Here is a 19230-nt window from a genome sequence, read left to right as displayed (position 1 = left end):
GCTGAAAATTTAATTTATTCATTTGGGCATATCTGGCCCCTCCGAGTGTTTCATTGGCTTTGAAATCATTAGAAAATACGGAATCAACGTTCGCTTCGCGAAAAAATTCGATTTTGGTGGAGGTCAACTCTCCTCCGGAAAAAATGGAAGATGTGAGCCTTTGGTCCCAGGAAAAAAAAAAACATTCATATTTGAGTCACTCAGTCAGTGAAGCCTCGTTTCATGCACGGTGCGCATGGGAGAATCTGAACAGTAAAACGCTGCCTTACGTTGAATGAATTGAATTCTCGATTGACACGCGTTGGTTTCATGTCTTCATCTCAATTAGGGGGAGAGAAAAAATTTTTTACCCGGGACCGAGTGGTCATATCTTGGATTTTGCCGCTGAGAAAGTCTACCCGTGCGGAATTACGTCAATTATTATTTAATCAACGCATGCAAACGGTGGAATGAGGGTGGCTAGAATAGATTCTGCAATCCCCTCCCCGTGTTGGATTAAAATTTTCACCTTCCGCGTACATGCCTTCCCCCGCCGCCCCCTCGTATAATCACTTTTTTCGGAATTTTGCTTGCAAAATTCAACCATTTTTAAACAATTTAATCAATGCATGCGAACAGCGGGATGAAGGTGGCTAAAATAGATTCTGCAATCCCCTCCCGTTGTAGGGCGATAATTTCACCCCTTCGCATACATTATCACCCTCCACCCAAAATGCCGGTCGAACTAGGCGTGCGCGGAGGAATATGACTCAAGGCTGAAGCGCTTGTGCGAGTAAGAGTGAGGTCGGTTGGATAATGAGAGGGGGCTGACTCGGGCCGAGATCCGAGGTTACTTTTTTGGTAAGAGTCACTATTGGCCAGTATTCTGAAGCCGTTGGGGACTCTTAGGGAGCCAGACACCACTGTCATAATGAATCCCCCTCGCCAAGATCCAAATATCATCATTCTTGAAGGATTACATGGATTCATTTGGAAGCTGTTAAGAGAGGAGGATGGAACAAGGTAAATAAAAGAATTTTACATTTAATGTTTCACCATTGTAACTTTTTTAACATTGTCTTTGCCACTTCTCAATTTGTTTATAGATGAATTTATTTTAAATTTAATTTTTTCGAGTCAGGATTTTTTTTCAAATACTTATACCTGTTTTGAATAAAGAAAGTTCTCTTGCACTTCTTTCATAACAATGATATTTATCAAGATATATAATTTTTAAAAATAACTCACTGATGCTTATTCTTGGAGAGAAAAATACAATAAAAATTACCGGCAAAAAAAACCGAAACATTTCGAAACGTCATCTGCGAGCGAAGTCAAATTCTATAAAAGTGTGAGTTGGAACGTAAATTCTACCATCTGTTTCGTAATAATTAACCACCCGTCTGATGATTTACCGGTGTGGGGACAACAAGTCGTTCCATAATTTTTCTCCAACAATTAAAAAATGTTGCAGAACGGAACGTAAAAATAACTTCCCAGCTGCCGAATTTTTTATTTTGGAGGCATAATAAGTCAGGAACTTTCTGTAAGATTTTACTTGTTCAGGTAAAATTACGTGGCAATTTCGTACTTTGTTCGGTGATGAACTTGAGAATTCACTGAACTTTTCAGATTTATTCTCTTTCATTCCTATAAAAATTGCCGGAAAACGATACCTCCTTGCGAATTACGTGAATTGTTCCGCAATTTTTTACTGAATATTTTTCTCAGTGTATTACAACGACACGGATTCTTCATTCTTCGTCACATAATTTTCGGCGAAAGAAAAAAAAATGAAACAGAGTCAGTTTTTCGTTTTACTCTAATAAGCGATAGCGATGTATCCACCTATTGTAATAGGTATTTTAATAGGTCCCATGGATAAATCTCCGTGTGGATTACCCTCCGTGAGTATCAGAAACGAATGCGGGTTTTGCAGTCAGTACGAATGGCTGGTGGATAAATCTAATAGCAACGTCGAACGATACACACTTCATTTCGAAGAGTGGGGGCATTGCTTCAAATTGCTCCTCCTTTTATAATGGTTCCGAGAATTAAACATTTGATTTCCCTCCATAGGTTCTATCGGTGTTACCGCCGAAAAAATCCTAATCTGCCCAAAAACTCAATAACGTATGAGAGTGTAATAAATTAAGGGAAGACTGCTATGAGTATTAAAAGTCGCAGACTATTGAAATGAGATTTTTCATGCATTGAAGATCGATTACATATGTCTAAAAACGCTTAATTAGTGCAAAAAATTTAATTGTTTATTGTTCGTCTGCCCCGCAGGCGCTTAAAAAGTTGAAACTACTCCAGGTGAAAAATGCTACATGAATAGTCGGTAATTAATGCAATTGCTGTAATTAATGCTCTCATTTTATGTTGCAGCTCGTATGAGAATCAGGAGATTTTGTGCGAAGTAAAAATGGGGGGAAGAATATAAGAATAGAAATAAATTATAACCTTTTTTTATCCCTGTACAAGTATTAACAATAAAATTCTCTCTAAGTAAACTATATGTAAGAACAAATACTAAGATTTCTATCACCTTAATTGTTACAATAAATAACCCGACATGTATAAATACGAGGCAGAGAAGCAAGTTATTATCGGAATTGTAATGAACAAAACTGGAATGTAAAGGAATACTGCGAAAACTAAATGAAATTTCGATTGTACTTTAAAAAATTATCTCACTCATTTCCAAAAAATTGTAAACGCATTTTGAAAAATTTTGAAAATCAAATCGTTTTGAAAAAGATCTGGAAAAATATTTTAAAATGTCTTCAAATGCTCTGCAAAATGAAAATTACTTGATATTTTACATGTATGAAAAATAGCAATAAAGACAAAAAAATTTTTTTTGGCATCAAGTTAATTAAAAATTATGCAATTTAATGATGATATTTGCTTCCGAATGGAAGCATTGTAATTGTTCAAATTTAAATTTGGATTTTTCGTGGTATATCAACCCATTATGATCCAAAAACTCTGAAAATGTAATTTTTTGACCGTGTCCGTACGTATATATGTGCGTACATATGCAAGCGAAATTGTCTTGGATTATTCGCTAATGAATCGATGGAATAATTTTCTATTCCTCAAATATAGGTTTTGTTGAGCCCTATCAATCTGTGTTAATTACAATTTAGTAGCTAAAGCGAAAATGTTCATAATTGATTGAATTATAGCTTAAAAAATTTGTTTGGGTGTCCTTTTGACCGAGTTCGCACATGAAGGCGATAGCCATAATCGTTATTTGGATTGATTTGAAAATTTGCAAATTTTTTTTCTAATGAGGATTCCGGGTATATCTTTGGATATTATGCTTAAAATGAATTCAATTATAGTTTAAAATGTTTGTTTTAAAGCCATTAATTCGAAGTTGCTAGATGATTACAATAGCTACATTGGCTGATTTGATTTTCATGATTGTTGAAAATTTCGAATTTTTCATGAATTTCCCGGAAAGTGAGCTTTCTGATGGTTTCTTCCAATGTGATGTTTCAAATTCATTCAAGTATGTATAAATACAATTTTTTTAATAACGTGTCGAAGGGCTGAGGGGGGAGATAGAACCGTAAGAAAAGACAATCAGTTGTACAGAAGAAAGGGATAAGAAGAATAATGACGATGATAACATTGATTCAAGTTGAAAAGCGGACAAAATAAGTTTAAAAAAAACTTATTTAATTTAATAAAATGAGATACACAATGAATTAAACGTGATAAAAGAAAATTATGTACAAAATAACCATTTGGAAGAGTATTGCCAATTTATTAGCAAAAATAACTATACTATATGTACTACAAGAGCAATTTTTAACTTGTTTAAAATAGATATCGTTCTATTGAAAAATTTCCCCAGCGGCATAACCCGCGACTTTTGAAACTCTCATAGTAGTCTCCCCTTAACGCGCTATAATTCAAATCCACCGGGTCAGTGCACGGTAAAAGCACGACGATGGAACTATGCTGGTGATATCTCTACAGTCGGTAATTTACTCAGATGGTAACTGATATTTCAATATCAGTTCGGACAAAACGAAATTTTGTCTTCGTTGATTCTTGCGCGAAAACAAAATTGGTTGTCCATATAAATAATCTTTTTCCAAAAGTCACTTAAATAAGTGTATTCACGTCAATAGGCTGTTTTTATTCATTTCTCCATAGGTGTAATATTGTAAACTATTATCGTTGTCATGAAATTTTTTTTTCTCCATTTGCTCGCACAAAATAATTCTTGAACCGAAAGCGTGTTAGACTATAGATATGCTACATTTTTTAATATTATTGTCATCAGTTCTATCGCCGTTTATGATGCCGAACCTTTCAATATTTTCAATGATCCCTATTTCAGATTTATATAAACTTGAGAATATGTATCCATCGATAGAAAACAGTGCAGATCATTCATTGAATACACTATTTTTTTGCGTAAAGATGTTATGAGGTTTGGGATTTAATAAATATTCGGAATTCAATTATTGTAGAGTTATGAGTATTGTGTGGAACAATCCTAATATATGGAAATGAATTCCTACAAACATTATCCATCATCAAAAATCAATTAAATTCTAAAAACATTGGTCATTCTTTCTATCTTCACTCAATTTTCCATGGACAATTTAGTAATACAGTCCTTATAACGAACAATAGAGGCAATTTTCCTTATAATAATGATATAATACATCACTCATTGGGAATTTCCTAGGTCATCACATTTGTGCGTTTTGATGTGCATATCAACAAGCGATATACAAGTNGTTTGGGATTTAATAAATATTCGGAATTCAATTATTGTAGAGTTATGAGTATTGTGTGGAACAATCCTAATATATGGAAATGAATTCCTACAAACATTATCCATCATCAAAAATCAATTAAATTCTAAAAACATTGGTCATTCTTTCTATCTTCACTCAATTTTCCATGGACAATTTAGTAATACAGTCCTTATAACGAACAATAGAGGCAATTTTCCTTATAATAATGATATAATACATCACTCATTGGGAATTTCCTAGGTCATCACATTTGTGCGTTTTGATGTGCATATCAACACGCGATATACAAGTGATAGTTAAAGATTTTATAACTAGAGTCATTACAAATAAATCACTCAGCACTGATATCTCAGATACGATATAATAGTCTCGTGTAATGATAAATGTTATAATAGTAACCAGCTGTGAAGAAGATTACAATCAAATACTTGCACCCTTTACATATTTTATTTTTGGTTTTTTTAGATGCTAGGGAATTTTTAGTTTCGTCAAGTTTGCGGCATTTGATGATGGTAAAGTGGCGGTCGTGGGGGTCACCCTTGGAGTCAGTCAAACCCACTGAAATGTAGTATATACTGGAAAGGGCACTGCTATGCTAGGCCCGTAAGCGTAAAACGAGCCAGAGCACTGAAATGTGGTATATACTGGAAAGGGCACTGCCATGCTAGGCCCGTAAGCGGAAAACGAGCCAGAGAGAGGTAGATTTTCAAGGATACCTGTCTCACTTTAGCAGGCCTTGCGCATGCGTAGAACGAGCATGTACATGCGAGTTAAAAAGCTTATGTACTCTGAGTGGTGCACACTCAATTGTTGCTATTTACGTCTTGGCGATAATTGTCCCATTGTGAGAATAAAAAAATATCCTCTAATCCACGAACAGCTATTTCGTAGAAAATTAGAGGAAAAATCGTGTATTTTGATGTTGTCTTCATTGGATTTCTCTTGTATTCTTCATGCATTGAAAAAATTCACAATTACAATATTCTTATTTTTTATTGCAGTATTGGGACAACTAGATATAAACTGATTCCAATTCAACCCCTCGACACACGAGGCATTTTCCTGAACTTGAGAGTCCCTGGAATTCCCTCAAAATAAAACCTATATCATTCAATTTATACTTTCTGTTTCAGGAATTATATTGGACATACCTAAATTTCAAAATCCGAATACTGATGACGATATCGACTCAGAGGATTTCGATCCAGCTTCAGGTTGATTGAACAAATAATCTCTTGAATTGTATATTTTTTTGTATTTTTCCCATGTGGAATTAATTTAATTAAATTGTAAATGGCCCAAGTATTATTACATTGGAAAAAAATGATCAATTCTATGTTATAATGATGCAACAATACAAATTGAACGCCAATACTGAATTCTATACGTTCTAAAAGGTAAGAAAACTTTTTGAGCGGACGGTACGAGAGAGATAGTTATCCTTGAAAATCGCCCCTCTCTGTCGGCTCGCGTCAGGCGGATCAGTGCCCTTTCCAGTATATACTACATTTCAGTGGTCAAACCCCCTGATCCGGGCCTCTACTTAGGTCTATCCTCTTTGTGCTACACTGTACCGCATTTGCTCCCGCGAAAGAGACGAAGGAAACCGCAGAATACCTCCGTCGGTACAGTCGATTCCTCTATTAGGAACCTCCCGCTCGTCCAGAGCCGAGGTGAGACGGACCCCACCAGAATCCGCCCCAGGCGAGCCCCTTAACCCCATTTACCCTAAGTTAACGGTCCCCCCCAGTCGGGATCCGAAGCCCAGTCACCCTTTCGAGCCCCCAACCCCTTTTTCCAGAAGTCAAAAAACCCGACCGGACTGGGATTCGAACCCACGACCTCCTAGTGGCCAAGCCGAACTAACAATTTAGCCACCGCGACCATTGGACGTCGGTATTTATGATGCTTCATTCAGTATCCTGGCCTGCTGCATTCGTTTTACGGGTCTTTTCCCACAGACGAGAGGATAATGGGGAGTTTCGGGTTATCTTCTGGTTAGCTACAGTCCTTCAGGTCATCTCCAGGGGATGATGATCGGTGGTGTTCTCCGATTTTCCCAGTTATTGTTCACAGTGTTTGTACAATTTGGTGAGATTTTATGTTACGAAGGGAGGAAGGTAAGGTAATCCCGCACATTTATTGTCCGTCCGGTTGAAAAGTATTTTGCTTAGGACCCGGGATTTTAATCGATAATTCTTGTATTTTCAATTCTAAATTGACTACGCGTAATTTAAGGGAACGAGGATTTCTCCTCGTCCCAAAAGGAACAATAAAACAAGGCATAATAAAAGAGCATCAACGTCGCGGCCGCGGCTGCGCTAATGTCCTAAATACTTGACTATTTTGTATTCAAGAGTATTGAAAATACTACATATTCAAGTATTTAATGTTTTCTTAAGTTTTTAAATACTAAATGATAGTCTATTTAGTATTTAAATTGGCATTTATATAAAAAAATATCAAGTTTTGCCCATCATCGGTCCATTATATGTATAAATTTTCACTTTGGGATTTCGATGAATAAATTAACAGAGTTAAACAAATGAAGAAAATGATACAATATATGAAATAAGTATCAGTAATAACAAAAATAAAACACCATTTATGACATCTTGTAGGCAGGTTCCACGTTTTTGCAATCAACAGCTGCTCAAACTCGTTCGTAACGCCGTGCGCATGCGTAAAGTAGGAATGAAACCACGTATACACATTGAGATTCTCGAATTCGGGCTTTAGTTTCCGAGAGTCCGTTGACCACCGATAAACGCATCTAGAAAACCTTCTACTCCAACTAGCAAAATAACAATAAATATTTTAAGATAACTTGTTTTGTGAAGAGCAAAAAAATGACGCATCACGGACAAAGCTTTGATTCAAACTGCATGACGTTGACTCGTTTTGTACTCCAGGAACAGCGGAAAATCCCTCAAGCCACTGGGGATCTAACTCAGCTTTTGAATTCCATTCAAACGGCAGTGAAAGCTGTTAGTTCGGCTGTTAGGAAGGCTGGTATCGCTAACATGTGAGTAATTCATGGTTTTCTTCAGGTCATAAGTCATCGAACGTTGTGGAAATAATATTTGTAATTTTTTTCATATAAAATTTTCCGCAACTTTTTTAATGGTTTATTTTGAATTTAGGAAAATTAATTATTTGAAATAACGAAAATCAATTGTTCGCTTCTTGAAACGTAATCTTTAAAATGATGAAATTTTCTTTCACGAGATTTTGAATGCAATTAGAGCATTTATATTTTCATTCTGATGATGTAAGATTCTCCCATTAAACGATGAGATGAGCGGTTTATCATCAGCCGTTGATAACGTATTTTTCAACTAATTTAGACTCAATAAGTGCACCTTCATAAGATATGAATAAACAAGAGGGCATAAGAGAATTATTTATATTTTGATTCGGAAACGGGACTTGATAATAAGTTTAAAGCTTGCTGCTGATTTCAGATGAACAAATAAGAAGAGATGTAGATTTAAAAAAATGGCTATCGCCCGGAGCGGGTGGGGTCATGCAGAACTCATAAGATAAATCTCCCACGGCAATGTCACCGAGGAGAGATTAGTAAAGAGGCTCACTGCCCATGTATTTTCTGACCAGAGAAATTTTCCGAGTTTTTGTGCTGCTGCCCCCTAGGTACTACTCGGAGCGAGGTCGATAAAGTTGACTTAAAGACCACTCAAATTAAATCTTGACATTATGCGACGAAATTTTTTGAATATGACAATTCACCGATATTTTTTCAGATGTCATTGTGCAAAATTCTGATTTTTATTAGTGAAACAATTATCAAAATCTTTCACTGTTTCGAAAATTAGAATTTTTATCGATATAAAGTTCATTGACGGAAATTCATTTTTTTTTCTTTTAGCAACGTTGTTTTTTGCTTCCGAATGGAAGCATTGCAATCGTTCTATTGTTCGATTTTCTAATTTTGTTTGGAAACGATGCAGAATGGTCTGAAACGTAAAAATACGAAGTTTGACCACCCCGTGTGTATGCGCGGGTGTCTATCTGGTGGTCAACTTTTAGAAAATTGCAAAATTAAAGAACTAAAATGATTTCGAAAAATCTGAAATTTTGTCACATTATAAGTATATATAACGACTAACTCTGTGCTCAATTTCAGCCCAATCGATTAAGCCGTTTTCGAGAAATCGCCATTTTGTTTCTAAATCGTTTTTCGCAAATATTTCGAAAACTATTCAACCGATTTCATTTTTTTTTCAAAATACTCGTCTTGATGTCACCTATAATAAATAATCAAAATATATATAGCGGTTCATTTAAAGTTTCCGAGATATTTCAATTTTTCTGTTTTTTGCTAAAAATGCTTGTTAGCACTCTCACTTTCGGAAAAATCGATATATTAACTTGAAATTTGGCATGAAGTTTCCTCTCTGCACTGGAATGTTTGGTATTAAAAATGGGCTCGATCGGATTATTAGTTTGGGAGATATTCAAGTTTGTATGTGAATCTAGTTTCTTGAATATCTCGAAAACTATTTAATCGATTTCATTTTTTTTTCAAAATATTCGTCTTGATGTCCCCCATCTCAAACAATTAAAATATATATACCGGTTCATTCAAAGCTTTCGAGATATTTCAATTTTTCTGTTTTTTGCTCAAAATGTATGTTAGCACTCTCACTTTCGAAAAAATCAATATATTAACTTGAAATTTGGCATGAATTTTCCTCTCTGCACTAAAATGTTTGGTATTGAAGACGGGCTCAGTTGGATAATTAGTTTGGGAGGTATTCAAGTTTGTATCTGAATCTATTTTCTTGAATATCTCAAAAACTACTTAACTGATTCCAATTTTTTTTTCAAAATATTCGTCTTGATGTCCACTGTCTCAAACAATCAAAATGTATATGCCCGTTCATGCAAAGTTTCCGAGATATTTTTATATTTCGGCGTTTCCCTCAAAATGCTTATTTGCACTCTAATTTTCGAAAAAGTCGATATATTCACTTGAAATTTTGCATGAAGTTTCCTCTCTATACTGAAATATTTGGCACTGAAAATTGGCTAAATCAGATGATTAGTTTGAGAGTATTCAAGTTTGTATCTGAATATATTTTCTTGTATATCTCATCACCTACTCAACCGATGTCAATTTTTTTTCCTTCAAAATACTCGTCGTTTGTAATGTCCTTCCTTTTCTTTTATTATTCCTATCCCTTTCTAAATATTTTTTCACCATTTATTCATCTCTTTTTTGCTTCCGAATGAAAGCCTTGTATTTGAGCGATTTTTCGATTTTCTAATTTTGATGGCAAATGGTCTAGAATGTTATGAAACCTGAAGAAATTATGTTTTTAGGGTCATGTCTGTATGTATGTGTGTGATAACTTGGGTTTTTGGTGATCAATTTTTAGAAAAATCAACATAAATACGGTGAAATTGCCGATAAAAGTCTGAAATTTTGGCCCATGGTAGCAATGATTAAGCTTCACTTTGGTACGCAGTTTCAGCCCGATGGGTCCAGCAGTTCCTGAGATATAGCAACTTCTTGAAATTTCGTTTTTCCTCAATATCTCAAAATCTACTCCACCGATTTCAATATTTCTTTTTTCAAAATACTCTTCTCGATGGCATCTATCTAGATCAATCAAAATATATATACTCGTTCAGACAAAATTTGAAGATGTTGCCGTTTTTCCGTTTTTTTAATGAAAAATCTTGTTTATACGATAAATTGATAAAAAATGGAGATAGGGAGTTGAAATTTTGTATGCTTCAAACTTTTATCACATTGGCCGAGCGTTTCTTGGGTTATTCAACCTTATGTGTAAATATATTTTTTCAAATTTCTCATGAACTACTGGACGGATTTCAATTTTTTTTTTCAAAATACTTGTCTCGGTGGCGACCATCTAGATCAATCAAAATATGTATACCCGTCCATACCAAAAATCAGAGATGTTCCCGTTTGTTCATTTTTTAAATTTTTCCATTCTTGTACGCACGATATTTTGAGGAAAAATGAAAATAGTAAGTTGAAATTTGGTGTGATTATAGCTCTTACAATATTGAAGATTCTTATTTTGGATAGGCGCAATCAGCCGAGCAGTTTCGGAGATATTTAACCTTTTGTACAAATCTATTTCATTAAAAGGTTGAATATCTTCCTGTAGACATTCTGTAGCATGTGGTTACGGTTGTATACCTGTCACAAGGACAGGGAATTGCTACGGATCCTTTCGGAAGCTTACTACCAATAGAATTGGTAGAAATAAAAAAAAGAAAAAGACTAATGACGCAAAAAGTAACGGTCACATGCCTTCTGTCGGATGGGCTCGAATCCCTGCTTGTTTCTTTTTTTCGCATCCGATGCGAAAAAGTCCAATTTGTGTGATTGAAACCACAAATTCTCAGTGCTTAAGAATTTGAAATTTCCATTTAAAAATTTTGTTTTATGCTGAAAGACAAAAAAAACAAACACGTAACGATAAATAATTTCATGTATGAAAATTTCAAATGACGGACATTAAGATCTAGGCCATAAATGGACAAAGGGCTTGGGAAATTGGTACGAGTCACAGCTCTGCTACCCCTGAGTCACCGGGTTGCCTCGATCGTCTCAAACTAGATTGTAGATCATACACCCAGAAAACAATTTTTGCCAGTACCATTTAAAATTTAACAGGACATCGGCGATTTGTTGACAAATTGTCCACATACTGTTTGCTGAGCAAAAAGTGAATGGGGAGATTTATTTTTGGCACGGTTGCTTGGGGAAAACTGAAAGGGGACTAAATTTCCGAAATTTTCTGTTGTATGCTCTACATATAAACGCTTTTTTGTTTCACACAAACGAATTTGTGCCGAATATTCTGAACTAAAAAATTCATGGTAAAGTATAACAATATAGTTTTATTCACCTCACGACGTTAAAATTTTAGATAGATCATTCTATTCACACGTAATTCCGCACGATTGAATGAAGAAGGTACTCAAAGTATCGATAATGAGGCTATTACTAGCTCACAACAGGTATTAATCGTTGTTGCCATTGTGTCACCATAAGATACTTTTCAAATGTCCGAGTGGGCAGGTATGGTGATTACATCTCAGCAGGGCACATTACCCTCGCAAAGCAGAGCCGAAAATATGAATGAGAATGTAAAGGAAACTTTTCACCCCAAGTTTTCTGATTGGGGGACAACTCTTTTGATTCAATATTTCACTCGGTGACCCATCTAATTTTTCAATTTTTTAATTACATTTTAGGGGAGGGTGGGGCAAAACGGCCCCCCTTCAATTGTCAATAACTTGTGGATGACATTGTGAAAATTCTCAGTTTCAACTTCATTTTGAAGATAATTCTTCATTCTTCAAAACGAGCTCTAACTCATCCCAATCGGATTATTGAATCGGAAAATATTGACGATTGAAGGGGGGCCGTTTTGCCCCATCCTCCCCTATCTAATGCACAGCTCGTATGCTGTGACGTATTTGGCACCGCTGCGGAACGGTACGAAAATACGCAGCCCTCGGCAACCAAATTTTATAACCAAAAGTTGAGCGCCAGTACGTTTTCTTTCAAAACGCACAAAAATCGAAATCCGAAGTCTACAAAATAAACCAACGAAGGAACAGCTGCCGACAGCTCAGTATATCATCCGCGGAGGCAGCTGGGTTCCAAAATGCTACTCCGAAAAATTATTTTGAAATGACTAGGTTCCAATTTACTAAAAAGAAGTCAGAAATGCAGGGTAACAGATAAATTTAATAAGATAATTAAAAATCGAAAATCTGATTACAAAGGAAATATAATGGATAAAACCCCGTCTTAATCACGATATTCGAGACACTTAATCCCCGGAAAGAAAACACAAAGCCGAATTACAAAATAATAAATAAACGATTAGAAGACTCGATACAACACAATTCCACAGCCGCGATATGTCAAAAGATAAAACACTAGTCAATTAAAAAACAGTCAAAATCCGTGAATTAATCGGTAGTCCATGAAAAAGGTCAAACAGTAAAATAACTAGCGAAATTACCAATGAGTCCTAAATAACCGCGGTGCAGGAATCTATCATTACACCGAGATATCAGTGCATCCACCCAAAGTGGCGAGAATGAAAATCTGACACTACAAGCTATTGAGAGGGGGATTGCCTCGAGAAACGAAAACAACACAGCCGGCAACTGACGAAAGGTCACCCGGCACAAGACAACAGCTCGAGCGCCGAAAAACGCTACAATCCCTCTGACAATAACTACGATAATTCAACGGTCTCTGAACGATTATGCCGAAAATTAAATGCGATGAAGTTAGGCTTTCAGAGACCGGGAGAAATAATAGAATATCTCGAGAAGTAATAACACTGACCTCGAGAATTACAATTCGCCTTAATACTCGAAAATCGATATTAAATATACGGCGATAGCGAAACGAGAGTCGACAAAATCAACGATCACAAACACTAGAATCACTGAAATTTACCGGACAATTTAATTAACCGAAAGAAATCGGACCCGTAAACCACGACTCTGCCGAACAAGGGGTGAGCAACGGCCTGATAATATAACAACTGAAATGGCGTCAAATGCCACGGATCAAGTGACCATCAAAATTCCCAATGCCAAACTCACTCCTTGTGAGACACTTTTCAACATTTCAAAATAAATCCACCGCTCACCAACCGACTGAATCCTGATGACGGTAGATCTGGTCTCAAGCCTTCCCGAAAACGTTTGAAACAGCCCTCAGTGGAGCCTCGGGTCTCGACAAGAATTTCCAAAATGAAATCGGCCATTACAATACGGACCGAATACCCGCACAGCGATGTGTCTGGTGTCCGAACGAGAAGTGACTGTTGCCCGTACAACTGACCCACGCGGCAACGATCGCCCAATCATACAATTCTGTGATTGGTCCACCATGAAAACGTCTTTGCTCTGATTGGACGTTAAAACCGTATTCAACCAGAGTCAGCGAAATTTCCGGAATGATTCCACACAGGCGATACAATGTTTAGCGGCGTGAATCTTATACCAAAATACAAATAACAATTAGATGATATTTCAAATAATGCTCATCATAAATTGTCAGTTCTCTGGACGTCTTATGTCAGTTCAGAATTTTCCAATCCAAAAATGAGATCGTTGTCTGAGTCCCAGACTCTCCAACTCCATACCCTGGCGCCATCACTCGGTCGTCCAGGCGAACCCAGTTGTGTGCGAGGCCATTCAAGAATCTTCCGGCCTAATATCTCGTACTCCACAGAATCCGTGACCCGAAGACAGGCTACTGGAGTATCCCACGAAGATCCGAACTCCATCCCGCGATGATCCGAAACTCCATCCCACGATGCGATCAGGTGAGCGGTCAGACGACTCGATAGAAATAAAAATTAATTAATAAAAATAGTTCGAAATAATAAATCAAATGACTCGCCTCACCAATGGTTTGACTTCTCCTCTGGAAATCCCAGAAACCGCCGAACGGTCGAAAACCAAAAATACCACGTTACAGTGCATAATGAGAAACAGTAAGATTTTTTTTTATGTCAAGCCAAAAATTTCTTCTCATTTTTAAAAAAATGGAAGAGCAATTGTTTTTTTGGGAGAGGAAATACCTAGGCATAAATATATTGTGACCTTTCAATATTTAATTATTATTATTTCCTAAAAGGGGGATTTAGGGCAATTAAATAAAAAGGACAAATGAGGGATAAAATTAACTGAATATCTATATTTCTATTAATTTACATGATAGATCGTCGTAAGACGCTTGAAATGCCTTTTACTTGGATCTAGGGTTATGGGTAAGGCCGGGCAACTTTTGTACACGTAAGAAGGGAGTGACTCTAATGCAGGAAAAAGGGGAGAAGCTAGTCGTGTCGAGGGAATGCAACTAAATATAAAAATAATAACTGAATGGGGAAGAAACCAAAGAGTGCAGGCTCACCGTTGGGGGGTATGAAGGGTAATATTGTGGGGACAAGAGGGAAAATGAGGGGGGTAACTCGTACTCACGACTTCCAGTTAAGGTCTAATCCGGGTCCTTCAGCGACTCCAGAGATTGAGCCTTCGTTCCTCCTTCCAGACTCCAGGGGCACGGTATTTAGAGCTGGGATGAGCTCGGGCACCAAAAATCCTCTTTACTCTATCGCAAAATCCAATGTACAGAACTTCGGGGGATTTGCACTGTTTCTTCAACTCTTGGGGCGCACGTGGCAGGGTCCAGGACAGCGGTTACACGAGTGTCGGTCTCTTCGTTTCCTCCGTGATTCGTGGGGGTTCGTCAGGTGCCGAAGTCCTTCGGGTTGTAATTCGGGAGCAATCGGGGTCAATCAGTATGGGTGAGTGGTGACGATGGCCACAATCCAGGGATGTCTCGCTGGGATCGTCGAGGGCGGTGGGTTGCCGAGGCCCCTGTATGGGCGGTTTGTGGGGGGAGCAACGGCTCCTTCAGNTGTTGTCTTCCTTCGGCTGATGTCTTCGTGATGTCCAGGGGCGGGGGTAGAGGGGCGATGAGGGGAAAATCGAGGGAAGGGGTATCCAACGGTGGCGGGATTTTATTATTTACGGGGCAGTGTGTAGTTGGGCCAAGTATAAAATAAAAACAAATAAAAATAAAAGAATCGCCTCGTCACAATATGTTATTAGAGATATTTTGTCTCTAAGTTGCAAGATTCTTATTATATCATTATTATTGTTCCATTTAAGGATTAATTACTAGCCGTTTTGGAGAAATCGAGGTTTGTTTCTGAATCGTTTTTCATAAATATCTCGGACAATATCCAACCGATTTCAACTTTATTTTCAAAATATTCGTCTCGATGTCGTCTATCTGAATCTATCAAAACATATATACCCCGCCGTACAAAATTTTTGAGATATTGTAGTTTTTATGTTTTTCGCGAAAAATCCTTGTACGCGTTCTCAGTTAAAAAAAAAATCAAAATATCAACTTGAAATTTGTCACAGACTTTCCTTTTATGAGTACAATGTTTCGTATTGAAGATGGGCTGAATCGGATGATTAGTTTTGGAGATATTCCACTTTGTATCTAAAGCGATTGTCTTGAATATCTCAAAAACTACTTGACCGATTTCATTTTTTTTTTCAAAATGTTCGTCTTGATGTGCTCTATCCGAACCAATCAAAATATATACACCCTGTCGTGGGCAATTTTCGAGATATTTAAATTTTTCGTTATTCCGCTAAAAATCCTTGTACGCGCTCTCAGTTATTCAAAAATCAATATATCGCCTTGAAATTAGGCACAAAATTGTCTTCTATGAATACAATATTTCGTATTGAAGATGGGCTCAATCGGATAATTAGTTTAAGAGATATTCAACTTTGTATCTAAAACGATTTTCTTGAATATCTCAAAAACTACTTGACCGATTTCATTTATTTTTTTTTCAAAATGTTTGTCTCGATGTCCCCTATTTCAACCAATCGAAATATATATACCATGATATAGGAAATTTTCGAGATATTGCAATTTTTCTGTTTTTCGCCGAAAATTTTTGTACGCGCTCTCAGTTTTCCAAAAATCGATACGTACACTTGCAATTTGGCACAAAGTTTTTGTTTATGAGTACGATGTTTCGTATTAAAGATGGATGGAATCGGATGATCAGTTTAGGAGATAATCAACTACAGCGCTTTTCTTCAATATATGTAAAAAGTAACGCAATCGACTTTATCTGGTTTTTCCAAAACCTACGTTTTCCCCAAACACCCAGCAAATGCGATGAGACTGGGAAGAGCTTGGATGAAAGAGAAAAAAAGAGCAACGATTTGTAGATATGAAACGGTATATTAGAGAGGGAATCAATTTCATCAATCAATTTCATAATCAATTTCATCATGATGAAGCCATTCGGAAGCCCACCATCAATTTATTGATGGCGGAGAAAGTATCCAAATATTACTTAATGACATGCTCACTGCCAAGTGCTCGCAGTCATATGCTCGCTACTCTCTGCTTCTTTTACACTGCTCGGAATCAAGGGCTAAATAAAATGTTATATAAAGTCAAGCGGGCTTTTGATTTTTAATTTTTTTAAGCCACTTTAGACGCGCATATCTCAACAACTCGGTAGCGAAGCGGTAATCCGGGTTAAGTCGACTTTGACTATTGGCCAGTTTTTGACGAATATCTCGGAATGTGAAAGAGTTGGAAAAATATTTGTTATGATCTTTTTTGTAGAGCCAATTGAGGGTTATAAAAAAGGTCATGACAAATATTTTTCCATCTCCTTCAGATCCCGAGATATTTGTCAAAAACTGGCCAATAGTCAAAATTGACTTAACTCGGTTTACCGCTTCGCTACTGAACTAGTGAGAAGTTATCAGCACATGCTGCGGGAAAAATGTGCGGAATTTCCTAACGAAGCAAATGATTTTTTATTCATTTCTCTAAGTGAAACAGTTATCAAGATATCTATATTTGTTTGTCAGAATGCGCTGTGAACCCAGTGCATCTCCGCCTCACGCAGAAGCTGGTATGTTGCCCTCTCTGTTTCTCTGATTGAGGCCATGAGAGCGACAAGGATGCAACTGTACAACCTCCTGCGTGATACATAGACGTACGAGTTCGCAACACGCTCAGATAAACCAATATTGATTTCTCAATAATTTATTCACTCCTAAAAATAATTGAAGAACCAGTCGATTCGTTGCAAAATTCCGTGCATTTTTTCCGCAGCATATCTTAATAACTAAACAATAGTTTCCGAGATATGTGCATCTGATTGTGAAAAACTAAAAATCAAAAGCCCAGCTTGGCTTTAATTAAGATATTTTTAGCATTTGATTGCGAGCAGCTAAAAAAAAAAGATCCACATCGATGAATTTTTACTTCTTCGTTGACAAACGCATTTTTCGAAGCGCGTCGACAAGACCACACCTTCACTGATCTACATAATGCACATAAAAAGATCAATATTGGCACCATAATTTTTTTTTTATATAATTGCTTCAATTTTGTATGTATTTATTGCAAATGCTTGTGAGATTGGAATTAAAAAATTCCGCTTTCTTCAATCAGTATAACCGATTGTCTTCACTCGGCAACATCTGTTGGAAAGGAATGATGTGAAGTAAGAAGTAAAAATCCCCATAAGCACGAGAATTGTTAACATTCATACTCTAACTGATGAGTGTCGATAATTGATATTCGCGGTCGTTGAAGTCACTCAGTAGACGTTACAATCCACAATCATTTATTTCATTGTTTGGGAAATTATTTTAACAGAGTTCATAATATTGTTGCATCCAAATCGACGGTATCATTCTCTTTTCTTATTATTGAAACATTTCAAATCATCTACAGTGCAAGCATATTTGTTTTCTTACGTTTACGCAGAGGTAAAACTCTCCATTCTATCATTCGAACTGGCATGAAAGAATTTTCTTCGGCTTTTGTAACTTACTTAAGGACAGCTTCAAGTTTTTTAACTCTTTGCGAATAATTGAATTGAAACTCATACGAAATTATATACTTTACCACTAATGAGACTTGACCCAGGCAATCGATTGAACTTATAGGGTAAATCACCCAGTATTCGAACCCATCCAGTAATTGAACTAATTTACATAGGGGAGACCTGAGCAAAGCAGGGAGACCGAGGCATAGTGGGGTACATAAAAAAGGCCGAAATTGAGAAATTAGAGGGACTGACAAACTAACTCTCTATTTTTTTCAGATTTTTTCGGCAGCTCAGTTTAGAGATATGATTTATTTCTCGTTTTTCCATTTTTTTTCAATCATTGGAGTTCTATCTATCCGATTTTGATTTATTAAGCGGCAAAATTTGTCATTTTTGCTGCCTATAAGAAAATTTGTTGTAATTTTTTTTTTCGATCTTTAGATGCTCATAATAACGAATTTTCAAAAAAAAGTTGAAAAAGTTCAATTTTGCGAATTATGTTCCCTTTGATTTGTTTCATTTTTTTGAATAATTCTTATAATGAAACCAAGTATGTTGAGCGGTCATACAAGTTGGGGATCCTCCTGGATCTACTTTATTTTCAATTTTTTCTTTCCGAACTTTTGCAAATTTGGTCAAAACACCCCAAAATGGAGTTGACTGCCTTTGATTATAGACAGTATGAAGTGAGTTTGACTGTATACCTTGTGACGGGCTACCTTGTGAGGGTTCAAAGGCAGGTCACAAGATTTAATTTCACCCTCTGTTTACTTTTCTAGTGAATTATCTGGAGCATAATTACCTTCAATCACTTATTCTAACCCAGAGGCATGCAGTAGGGTATGAGTTTCGGGAAGGTTCATAAATGACTCTGGACTCGTGAACTTGTTCTGTCAATATCCTTCTTTATTACACACATAAATTTAATACTCTCCTACTGGTATCTTGCCAAATCTTGAATGAATATCCTCTCTCTCTCTCTCTCTCTCTCTCTCTCTCTCTCTCTCTCTCTCTCTCTCTCTCTCTCTCTCTCT

General features: G+C 36.6%; 1 protein-coding gene and 1 long non-coding RNA gene across 2 annotated transcripts in view; both read left to right on the top strand.

Moving 5' to 3' along the window:
* Positions 1-778: 778 nt before the first annotated feature.
* LOC107044262 lies at positions 779-2402 on the top strand. Its single transcript, XR_001461319.1, has 2 exons — positions 779-1002; positions 2371-2402. It is a non-coding gene; the product is annotated as an uncharacterized LOC107044262 (long non-coding RNA).
* A 5094-nt stretch (positions 2403-7496) lies between these two features.
* LOC107044263 (fructose-1,6-bisphosphatase 1) overlaps positions 7497-19230 on the top strand; it is a 182803-nt gene continuing 171069 nt past the window's right edge. Inside the window, exon 1 of the mRNA XM_015266066.1 lies at positions 7497-7794. Coding sequence (XP_015121552.1) covers positions 7619-7794 — 176 coding nt within the window. The 5' untranslated portion in view covers positions 7497-7618. The remainder of the gene's footprint in view (positions 7795-19230) is intronic.

This window comes from Diachasma alloeum, unplaced genomic scaffold, assembly GCF_001412515.2.
Source record: "Diachasma alloeum isolate Michigan unplaced genomic scaffold, Dall2.0 Dall_scaffold_00704, whole genome shotgun sequence".
NCBI lineage: Eukaryota > Metazoa > Arthropoda > Insecta > Hymenoptera > Braconidae > Diachasma > Diachasma alloeum.
Note: the sequence above shows the minus strand (reverse complement) of the source record. Positions and strands in the feature narration are given on the sequence as shown.